The following is a 12,062-nucleotide window of genomic DNA, read 5'->3' as shown; positions in this document are numbered from 1 at the left end:
TGACAAAACTGTAATTGAATTCAGCTGAACACGCTTTAATGTTTTATCAAAACAAAGGGCCAATAAAGCGCACAACACTGACAAGGAACGCAATACAGTACAAGACCAAACACAACTTCAGCATGTTTTAACACAAATACACAATTACAATACAATTACATTTACAATTTTACTCAATTAACAGATAAATGTTGATTTAATCCTGTCATAACATTTTTCTTTTTCTGTAAATTTGCCCATAAAATTGTTTCTCATGGTATGATTTCATTATATTGGAATTGCAAGTTGTTCATTGCAGAAAATATTGATTGCTTTTTTGATAGCGTTTCACATGTATGGTTTTCATTTCTCTACAGGTTAAGTAATTGTGGTCTCACAGATGAAGGTTGTGCTGCTCTGGCATCAGCTCTGAGATCAAATCCCTCACACCTGAGAGAACTGAATCTGTCATTGAATAAACTAGGAAGTTCTAGTATGAATCTGCTCTCTGCTGGACTGGAGGATCCTCACTGTAAACTGGAGAAACTGAGGTAAGATCATATAGTGAAAGTGAAGTGATGTGTGGCCAAGTATGGTGACCCATACTAGGAATCTGTGCTCTGCATTTAACCTATCCAAGTGTGACTCACACATGCTGTGTAGTGAATAGTGTCATCAGTCAAGACAGATATAAGGCAGATATTTTGCATAACATACAGATATAATGTATATGAGAGAGTAAAGAGTGTGTCATTGTTCTCTACAGGTTGTATAATTGTGGTGTCACAGATGAAGGTTTTGCTGCTCTGGCTTCAGCTCTGAGATCAAACCCCTCACACCTGAGACAACTGGATCTATCTGTGAATAAACTAGGAGATTCAGTGAAGCAGCTTTCTCATGTACTACAGAATCCTCTCTGTAAACTGGAGAAACTATGGTAAAGTCATATGACACACTATAAAGTATACTGTATGTGAAATGCACAATAAATTACAATTTTGAAAACAAGATTACACATTCAAAAACAAAACAAAAATGTTAAACACATTGGCAGATCTAAACACAAAACAAGTCAGACAAAATAAAAAAGTTAGGTATTGTTTGCAAATAGAGTACTTATCATCTGTCAGTCAAAATGTACAGAAAGTAAATCATTGTGTGACCAACTTTGTTTCTTGTACATGTGTGGCTTTAAAGGGATAGTTCACCCAAACATGAAAATGTGATGTTTATCTGCTTACCCCCAGGGCATCCAAGATGTAGGTGACTTTGTTTCTTTAGTAGAACACAAACAAACATTTTTAATTCAAACTGTTGCAGTCTGTCAATCGTATAACGCCAGTCAATGGGACCCACGGTTTGAGAGTCGAAAAAAAATGCACAGACTAAACCTAATTAAACCCTGCGGCTCGTGACGATACACTAAGGTCTTTAGACATGAAACAATTGGTCTGTGCAAGAAACTGAACAGTTTACAACAGCCGGCATGTGGCGTGTGAACGTGCTCTGGCATAGACGCATATGCAGAAGCACTGTGTAAACAATGAGTCACCTACATCTTGTTGCCTTGGGGCTAAGCAGATAAACATCATTTTTTTTTTATTTTATTTTTCATTTTTTAACCCTTTTTTGCAATAGAAAAACCTTTTAAATGGATTATCTGTTTACATGTAGTGCACATAGCCCATCAGATAAAATGTCTGAGATTAGAGAGTAAAGCGTAAAGGCAGTGAGCTTAGCTTTTGACACCAACCCGAGTACAAATCTACCTTTTCCTGATCCCATCCATCTCCCTCTTTTCCAGTACATTATAGCTTGGAGATGTGTTCACTTTAAACAGAAGTTAAATATTAAAAGAATGGAAATAAAGTGTCTGGCAGGTATTTAATTGTATGAGTAAAGGGGCTAATGGTTATTCCACCGTGGATTCACAGCTAAGCTAAACTGATCTGATAGAGTGAAGAGTGTGTCATTGTTCTCTACAGGTTGAGTTTGTGTGGTGTCACAGATAAAGGTTGTGCTGCTCTGGCTTCAGCTCTGAGATCAAACCCCTCACACCTGACAGAACTGAGTCTGTCTTGGAATAAACTAGGAGATTCTGGTGTGAAATGTTTCTGTGTTGTACTGAAGGATCCTCACTGTAAACTGGAGAAACTGTGGTAAGATCATTTTTAACTCTCAAACATGAAGCACATTGTAAAGTATATTTGAAGTGTTTAGCCTCTTTTTGCACTAACTTACTTATAAATTGTATTTCATTATTGATGACAATCTAGTGAATTATATATTAATGTATTCTGACTATTGGATTACTTCTATATTCATTTTGGCTTGCCTTGTTTATCATTGATATGGCCCATAACCAAATTATATAGCTTGTTCAATATTTAAAACAAACAATGGGCCTCATTCCTGAAACACGAGCAGAACGAATTTGTGTGTAAACCGTTTGTACAGCCGTTCTGACGCAAACTTCCGAATTCATGAAAATTTTCATATTTTCAAAATGTTAGTTGGTACGAAAGAAATGTACACCTGCTCCCTACCACATGTAAATGGTGTATAAAATGTTCTGTGTTCTTTTTTAGCAATCTGATGACACTGAATTTTGATGCACTGCCATAATAAATTACAAGTTAATTTGCCCTTGCCCTCTTTTTTTATTTATTTATTTTTTTTTTATAGCTGAGTTGATAATTGTAAACCACCGTGCTCATCACTGTCACTATTTACCCAGCTGTAAATAGAGAAGTCAATACTGGTTAGTACTTTTTATATTTAGTAAAATTCTTAAACATTAAATGCTAGTAATACGTTGCCACCGTGGATATCCTAATCATAGCAACCAAAGCACCTCAGCTAGAAAAAACCCTGTGCCACCAAAGCATTCTCAATTGTGCCACCGGCTGGCTGTTTTCAGAAGAGCGCCTGGCATTTTTTTGTATCTGGCTAAAAACTCTTTTGTCAACACACGTTAATGAAATATTTATTGTTAGACATATGGCCTATTAATCTTGTTTTTTTTTTTTCACTTATGCAGTATACTGGAGCCAAACCTGAGAAAGTAGACCAGATATTCCATTGCGTTCCTGGACACGTGTTTTGCGTAGCTGTAATTCATAGGTGGGGATTATGCTAATTGTGAATGAGCGTGCATGTGCGCCCTGTTTATGAATGATTGGAATTTATTAAGATACACGTTTTATGATCAAGTCGGACGTTTACAAAGCGTTTGTGAATCCGGAGGAGAGTTTTCGGAAAGGTCTGTTTTACATGTAGATTACTCAGAAATTATTTAAGCACGTTTCATGAATGAGGCCCAATGTGTATAAACCAAATATACAAATAAATCACAGACACTTGATGCTGCTTAAGATGTCCAGTTACACCTTCCTTTAATCCATAAAGCAAGGTTCCTCAATTCCAGTCCTGGAGGGCCACTGCCCTGTTGAGTTTAGCTCAAACCCTGATCAAACTCACTGATTTTGTCGGGATCCTGAGGACCTTGATGAGCTTCCTCAGGTGTGTTTGATTAGGGTTGGAGCTAAACTCTGCAGGACAGTAGCCCTTCATTAATGACGTTGCCCATTCCTCATTTACATGCTTGTTTTCATTACTTTCACTTCAATTCTTGGGCACTGACTTGTTCGCTAAACTTAACGTCCAATCAGAGTTCTCACTCTTGCCAATGGCAAACAAACTAGCCTGACAGATGCTTACTGAGCAATGGCCGACCGATGGCTTGGTATGTCCCGGGCTTTTGGGGATCATGCTCCAGCTCCGCTAATGAGACTGAAATGAATACAAATACCTGCTTACCTTTTTTGCTTTTGCCGGATGCAGCTGCTTCAGCCATCATGCTAGAAATGTCCAAATGAAAGTGTGTTCAACAAGCTAAAAGAAGGTGACAAACACATTGTGTTTTTTTGTATATTTATTTCAACACGTCACAAGCTTGTGAACATTGTTGTAGTGGCTGTGTACAAGTTCTGCAAATTCACAAAACTGTAAGAGTCATACTGGCAAATGTAGCGAATTTTAGCTCAAAGGGAAATGTGTATAAATAATTACAATTAATTATGATTAATTACAATTATTTATATCAACTGCCAGTAGTAACTGTAGCAGAATAAATTTTTCCATCAACTAATCTGTTCGCCCAGTGAACATTCAGTATAATCTTTATATCAACTCTAAGAAATGATATTTTCTTGGCCACAGAAAATATCTTTCTTAAAGTACCATTTCATTAGAGCATGCAGCTCGAATCGGAATCATAAAGGGACATTAATTTTCAAGGCAGAATCAAAACTCATGTAATTTGTGCACAATATTTATTAACGAAGGACTAACACATAACTAATCTAAACAAACAAACATGAAATCACTCATGCATGGGGAAATGGTCAGTGAGAAGCAGTTAGAGAGAGACAAGGAAATGAAGCTGTGAAAAGAGTCAGTTAGCCACCTGAGTGAAACCATCAGTGCTGTCTACAGCTTTTGCTAAACCTCTGTTTGTTTAGTTAAATGTACGATACTTGCATACACTTGGTCGTTGAACAAGTGTCCAAATGCAGTCTCAGGTGAAAGTCTTGATGGTTTGGAGCAGTGGTGGTTTTGGAATTGCAATCACGTTCTTCCGGGTCTGAAGAGTGATGAATTCCAAAGATGTTCTGACTCGATGGTGACTGGGAGTTTCTTCCCATGTGAAAAGTGAAGAACCAAGAGCTGAGAGGGACCAAGCTGAAGTCCTGTGATCTTTGGGGAATGGAAAGACAAGGCCGCAAGGCCTGGCGCGTGCTTAGGGACGTCCTGAAGAGTTCTAGCTCATCTTCTTAGGTTCCAAAAGAACCACTGACTGACTGAGGCGAGTAATGAAGATGAATTCCAGGGTTGAGTGGAACTGTCTGGCTCTTTGTGGTCGAGAGCCACAGCTCTGTATGTTGGGCCTGTCGGGCCCGCCGGGCACGCCCTGTGCCGGCTCAGGCTCCCCGTGGATTCCTCCACACGGGCAGCAATCAGAAGATGTTGCAGATGAGTGAGGAGAGGGAGGCGATCAATCGTTTGATGCCTTTAAGCTCTCTGGAGGCTGTGCCTCCAGGAGGTCCACGAACCAATGGTAACTTTCACCTTTGGAGGGAAAGTTTACGACTCTTTGTCTGTGAGCATGGTATTTTGCATATGTAATTCCATTGGGTGTTGATGCAAAAACTACTAAGGTTTCTTAAAACACTAATATGTTGCATAGGTATCAACATCTAATTTACACCATCTTTTAGATCATCAAAATACGAATTCAAAGAGACCAAACATGGCATAGGTGGGTTATACGACTAGTCATCTATCATAACGCATGCATAAAACAGTAGAAAGACAAATACAAACACAACAGACAAAATTAAAATGCAGTAATACTGTACACAATGACCTGGGCTATGTGTGATAGGAAGGTCAAAGAAAGGTTTGCCTGTGAATGACTAGGAAAGAGTCTATTTCTATAGGCATTGTGTCTTTCCTATGGGCAAATGTAGCATGGGCAAATGTGCATTCCTCTGGGCAATAACCTCTTATCAGATCGTCATCCTGGCAACTGAGCCCTTTTGGGGTGTTAGTTGCTTTGGGGGTTGTCTCCAGAGCTCCAGCATATAGCTGGCTTGTTGGCTTCAATTTAGCCGCCTTGTCACAATTCTGTATTGTTAAAGGCGGTATATAAATAAAGGTGACTTGACTTGACTAGACTTAAATGTAACAATTAATGTATGTCTGATTGGTCCAGATGCTACACAAAGGTAGTGTTAACCAAACAAAATACAAAACTTCCAAAAACACTCAGGATTATCTTATTGAGTGATAGACCAACGGTTTAGTCAGTGACAATATTAATTGTCTTTTTTACCTCCTCAACCCACTTCCCTTAGTGTTTTTACATGTAGAAGAAGTTGAAAAAAGTATTACATTGTCCAGTTTTCTCCCCAAACAATGATGTGAGTTACTATTGCAATTGTAATGCAGCAGGAATGATCTACAATGACAAATGTTTTCACAATCATGACAGAAAATCAAAACATTGCTTAAAACCTGACCTTCAGCATTACTAGTAACTTCTAGGTAGGTCTGGTAGGAGCTAAAATCTGCAGGACAGTGATCCTCCAGGAGCGGAGTTTGACTCCAGGAGCGGAGTATCAACTCTATATATTAGCACAAAATATGTTATATTTAAATAGGTTAAATTTAGATGTTTATGACCATGTTTGAGAGAGTCAAAAGTGTCATTGTTCTCTACAGGTTGAGCAAGTGTGGTGTCACAGATGAAGGTTGTGCTGCTCTGGCTTCAGCTCTGAAATCAAACCCCTCATACCTGACTGAATTGGATCTCTCTGGGAATAGTCTAGGAAAATCAAAAGTGAAGTTGCTCTCTGATTTGAAAGATGATCCACATTATAAACTGCAGATGTTAGACCATTGTGAGTCTTTGTTTATTTCAAGTTTTTAAATTGACTCAAGTTCAGTAACAGACCTCCTGTGTGTAATTGGAAAGAAGATAATAATTTAGCTCCACTTTAGTCTCTGTATAAACTGTATGTAATTCAGTTATGTGACTGATTTATGAATATTTGAATATTTTCATCTCTTACAGTGTCTGTAAGTCATAGTAGTTGTTGATCATTTACTGTTATTAATCTATGATCAGTTGTTCATTCATATCGCTGGCTGTAATATGAATATACTAATATGGCTGTGTTTTTTCTGAAATGGATCTGCTGGTGTGATAGCAGTATTGTCTCATACTCATATGTGACTGTCTGTGTGTTTTATTGTAGGATTCTCAGTATTTAGACGTCAGTCCAGTTTCCTCAGGATCAGCTGATGGTGAATAAGGAGTCGCTACAGAGACGTCACAGTCACACAATCAACACAGACCGAACACACAGAGACACACAGCATCACACTGTCTCATGTGTGACTTTACATCACTTTCTCCGTTTATTCTGGCCCATGAAAATAAGTGACTGAAACGTATCATGTGTTATGTAAGGGATAATGTACAGGCAGCCGGTAGTTATCGCAGAAATAAGCCCCGACAGTGTGATCAGGACCCGACGCGAAGCGGAGGGTCTTGTATCACGCTGAAGGGGCTTATTTCGCGATAACTACAGGCTGCCTGTACATTATCCCGCTTATTACACGGCTACTTGCCACATAAGGAAAAAAACTGGACATGAATATGAATTTGAAACATTTTATTGGCATATTTGTTTTAAATTAACATTTTTATCCTTCCGCGAAACGATATAGTGACTAACATTCAAATGTTAGTAAGACAATTTATAACATCTACATATGAATATATAATAACGGATGTATTTTATTTATTTACAAGTATTAAATTGCACGTTTCCATTAATTGTGAACTGTGACATTGTAAATGTGGTCCCAGCGGGGATGTTGAAGTTGATGTTTTTGGTAGAGTCAGCTAAAGTTTTCTCTATGGACTTTTTGTTGATGGCACCTAAAAAACATAGAAATAATAAAAAAAACTTATCATTAAACTATGTTGGTGATTGAATTTTATGATAAATATTATATTTAATACAAACACTTACTGCTTGCCAAGCTGTTGTCAGGATTTGATGAGAGTATACTACCATTTGTCTGTCAGCGGTGGTCGGAGTCCAGTAAGTCTTAAGACTGCTTTCACATCTATGTCCGGTCACAGTCATAATCTCTCTCGTTTCCAATCCGGCACGCGAGAGAAGTTGCACAGCCGTGCTTCTTAAACTGTGGTTTGTGTATCTTCGTGAGAGGCCAGCTGCTTCGCTGATTGTGGGCATCATCTTGGCAAGGTAGTTATGTCCCATCGGCTCTTTAGAGTACCAGACTGTTCTTTTGTTCAGTGTTTCCTGGTTTTGTCGTAGTGGATGAAGATAAAATGCGTCTGCGTCTGACGGACAGAGTGCCAGGTATTTTTTGAAAGTAGCAACAGGACACTTAGGGTTGTTGGGTTCAGCGAAGATGCAGCCTCTGTAATTTTCTTTACATGGATCTTTCGGGTCTTTGTGGTTTTTAGTCTCTGCATTGTGGGACAGAGTAATGTATTCGGTGCCATTGTCGTCACATTTCATGGTAAAAGAATCCCTTCTTAAATCTCGGTTCCCTTCTCTGCCTCGTCTTGCTAGATGTAGTTGTACATCAAACCACACTTTCCGAACTAGACCAGTTGCTGTGTCGGGCGACAGCACATCGGAGTTTCGTATTAGATGCATGTCTGCTGGTGAGATCGGTGGATGATGGTGACTAATGTCTTTGCCAGCTTTACGAATGGCTTTAATTGTAGATTTAAAAACTGCACTGCTGGAGTTGAAGGTTGGACTTTTCAGGATATCAAACTTTTTAAAATATCTGGCAATGCCAGTCCTGATGGCCATATAGCTGGCTATTGAATAAATCTGACCCTTCGCACTTTGAACAGATGCATAAAATGATCGTAATACCTTATTAAGATCCTCTGCTTCATACTTGTCGTAGTCTGTCTCCATTTTTTTCTTTTTAGCCAGTCTTTGAGAAGTTTTATTGCCCATTCTGTATTTTTTTGTGTGTTGGCTTCGTAGCTGTCATGCTCTATTTTGTCAAGTTCAGTCTCAGTAAGCTCTCTGTGTCTTGTCGTTGTTTGTTCTTCGTAGTTCAATTTTCGTTTTTTCGTCTTAATTGGGGAGTCATTTGATTCGTCCGAATCTATCCACTGTTCAAACCTTTTGTTTTTACCGTACATGTTAAAATTAATGTCGAATTTTTCCATTGTTAATTGTGGTTGTCCAGTGTTTCTCACAAGATGGCGCCAAACGGTAATCTTTGTTGGCGCGGAGGGATTTCAAACATACAAGTAGTACCGGCTATGCGTTATTACTTTGGAGCGGTTATTATTTGAAAAGAACGAACCTGCAAATGTCTCAACTGACCAATCAGAATCAAGCATTCCAGAGAGCCGTGTAATAAGTGTAGTATAAAACTGCCATGATTCTATCTAAGATGTGTCTGTTTGTGTGTGTGTGTAACACATGCTTTCATGTGTGTGTGTGTTACGAGAGGTTGTAGGTTGTTGCTTGGTTACGGTGTAGCTTGTGTTTTCTTGTTCTACCCCTAATTGTTTTCAGGTGGAGTGGCTCATGAGGACGGATACGTTTGGCGACCGGCATGATGGCCGCAGTATTTAAGCTGCTGCGATGGAGGATTCGGCGGCTCCCCCGCTCTCCTGGTTTCCCCTTTCCGTTTTTGATGTGTTCTGTCGATTATGTTGAGTGATTGCGAAAGGATCGCTAAGTAAGACATTTGTTGTTATTCTGTGAATAAGTACAATTGAGTTGTGTTTGGTAGCTGTTATGTTTGTCACCTTACTTCCTGATCCTTGTTAAGTGGACTACGGCTGGGAGGTGGGTGCCTGTTTGTTATGTTCGTTTTTCTCCTGTTTTTGTTAGTAGGGAGGGAAGATTTTGTATTTTTTATTTATAATCTCTTTTCTAGGTTAGTTTTGCGAACGGTAGTTAGTTTTGTTTATTGTATTTTCTTTTGGCGTTTCCCCTCCCGAAGTTTATGCTGTTTTTTTTGTCCATTCTAATTTAATAAATTTCTTCTCTTGCATTCTAACTGTGTTTTGTGGTCGTGAAACTTTGGGGAGTGAGAGCGGGGACCCCAGGGATCTTTTAAAGAGGATCCCTGTTTACTTGTTACGGTTAATTTATTTCTCTTTGAGTAGGGGTTTAATTTTATTCGTAACAAATGGGGGCTCGTCCACTTGTTTTTTCCGGTATTTCTTTTTAGGGGTTCGAGCACGCAGTGCTGAAACCCTATTGTAATTGTTAGGATTTTTTTTATTATTATTCTTCCCTAGAACTGATCGTGCAGCCCAAACCGTAAGGCCTAGAGAGCTGAAACTTGGTCAGAAGGTAGTAGTCACCCTCGCTACTCAGGCGCAAAGAACCGGCCCAATCGGCCTATAGGTGGCGCTACAGTGATCAAAAATGCAAAAATGCTTATAGCTCCTAGACCGTTTGTCATAGACTCACAAAATTTGATATTTGGAATCCTTGGGTCAAGGCGATAAAAAGCCTAAAAATCAGATTCGCTCTACGGGGCCGGGTTTTCCGCCATTTTGAAGTAAATTCAAAACCTACTTTTACGAACTAGTCCTAGGTTTTTCGCCCGATCGGAACCAAACCAGTGCAGAAATGTTCTCTGGACAGTGAATATCAATAATTATCAAAAAAATGTAAAATTTTGACTCATCGTTGCGAAAGGGCCCCAAAAAGTTTGTCAGGTGGGGGGCCATTTTTACTAAAATGACTATAACTCATGAACCAAAAGAGATATCTTCACCAAACTCGATACACATGTGTATAAACTCAATCTTTGGACAAATACAAAAAATTGCACAGCTCTGCCACTTGGTGGCGCTATAAGCCTGAAAAAACATAAAAATGACTATAACTATGCAATCGTTGGTCCGATCGACCTGAAAATTGGTATGCAGTGTCTCTGTCCAACGTGCCATAAGGGTCTATGAGGACATTGGCGTATCTCAAAAAACATGGCCGCTATCGGCCAATGAAGTTTGAGCACCTATTAGACAAGGTTAACGGAGGCCGATCGGAACAAAACTCACTGGGCATGTTCGACTCATGGCCCTAAAGGTCTGTAAGAATTTTGAAAGAAATCGGCCACTAGTTGGCGCTAACGAGTTTTATGGCTCTGTAATCACGTGGTGTTTCACACATCCACACAATATGCATATCATTTGATAGATCTCCTCATGATGAACAACTTTGCCTCAAGAACCATTGCTGTCAATCAAACCGTTCATTAATTATTCACAAATATGTTAAAAACCTACTTTTGCGAACTAGTCCTAGGTTTTTCACTCAATCTCGATCAAACCACTGCAGCACAGTTCTCCAGACTCTCTAGATCAATAATTATCAAAAAAATGTTGAATTTTGTCCTTTGGTTAGCTATAACGGGGTCATTTAGAAAAGGGGCGTGGCCACATATATTCAAAAGCCTATAAAACCTAAACAAAAACTCAAAACTTTACAAAAGTTGGAGAAAACATGTGTCAGATGACTCTTAACAAGCATGCAAAGTTTCGCGAAGATCAGACCATAGGTGGCACTATAACAGTTAAAAAGGCTTCAAAAACACAAGCTGTGTATGGTAAATGGCTTCAAATGGCTAAATAAATGCTAGTATATTCACATAAACACTAGATCTCCATATCATTTGATAGATCTCCTCATGATGAACAACTTTGCCTCAAGAACCATTGATGTCATTCAAGTCTTTCATTAAATATTCACAAATATGTTAAAAACCTACTTTTGCGAACTAGTCCTAGGTTTTTCACTCAATCTTGAGCAGACCACTGCAGTAATATTCTCTGGACTCCCAAGATCAATAATTATCAAAATAAAATTGAATTTTGTCCTTTGGTTAGCTATAACGGGGTCATTTACAAAAGGGGTGTGGCCACATCTACCCAAAAGCCTATAAACCCTAAACAAAAACTCAAAACTTTCCAAAAACTTGGTAAGAACATGTGGCAGATGACTCTTAACAAGCATGCAACGTTTCATAGAGATCGGACCATAGGTGGCGCTATAAGCTTCAAAAACACAGGATTTCTATGGTAAATGGTCTCAAATTGCTAAATATATGTTCATATATTCACACAAACACTAGATCTTCATATCATATGACAAAACTCATTTTGAACAATCTTGCATAGCACCTTAAAGGCCTTAAATGCTCGAACCATTGTTTGCTTTTTTGTTAGTAAGCAACAATTAATTTGGTAATTGCTGCTCGCAGCTATAATTTTTTGAACGAGTGTGATTAACAAATGTCTAAATGATACCATTGTTTGCTTTTTTGTTACACTGTTAGATATCGGAGCGTTTATTTCTAAACCTAGTATACAGCAATTTAATACATTTCGCTTGTGCAAATTGCTGAAATTTTGAATGTTTCCATATAAACTTCTGCAACTAAAAAAGTAATTAAAGCTGAAGTGTACGCTAAACTTGTTGAGCAAG

At 38.7% G+C, this 12,062-nt stretch overlaps 1 protein-coding gene across 1 annotated transcript in view; it reads left to right on the top strand.

Annotated features, from left to right (window-relative positions):
* The window catches only part of LOC127165146 (uncharacterized), a 54,405-nt gene extending 47,347 nt beyond the window's left edge, over positions 1-7,058 (top strand). Inside the window, exons 27-31 of the mRNA XM_051109463.1 lie at positions 357-530; positions 746-916; positions 1,965-2,138; positions 6,265-6,443; positions 6,801-7,058. Coding sequence (XP_050965420.1) covers positions 357-530; positions 746-916; positions 1,965-2,138; positions 6,265-6,443; positions 6,801-6,802 — 700 coding nt within the window. The 3' untranslated portion in view covers positions 6,803-7,058. The remainder of the gene's footprint in view (positions 1-356; positions 531-745; positions 917-1,964; positions 2,139-6,264; positions 6,444-6,800) is intronic.
* Positions 7,059-12,062: the final 5,004 nt, after the last annotated feature.

The sequence above is a fragment of the Labeo rohita genome, chromosome 5, assembly GCF_022985175.1.
Source record: "Labeo rohita strain BAU-BD-2019 chromosome 5, IGBB_LRoh.1.0, whole genome shotgun sequence".
Lineage (NCBI taxonomy): Eukaryota > Metazoa > Chordata > Actinopteri > Cypriniformes > Cyprinidae > Labeo > Labeo rohita.
This window is presented reverse-complemented; position numbering and strand designations above follow the sequence as displayed.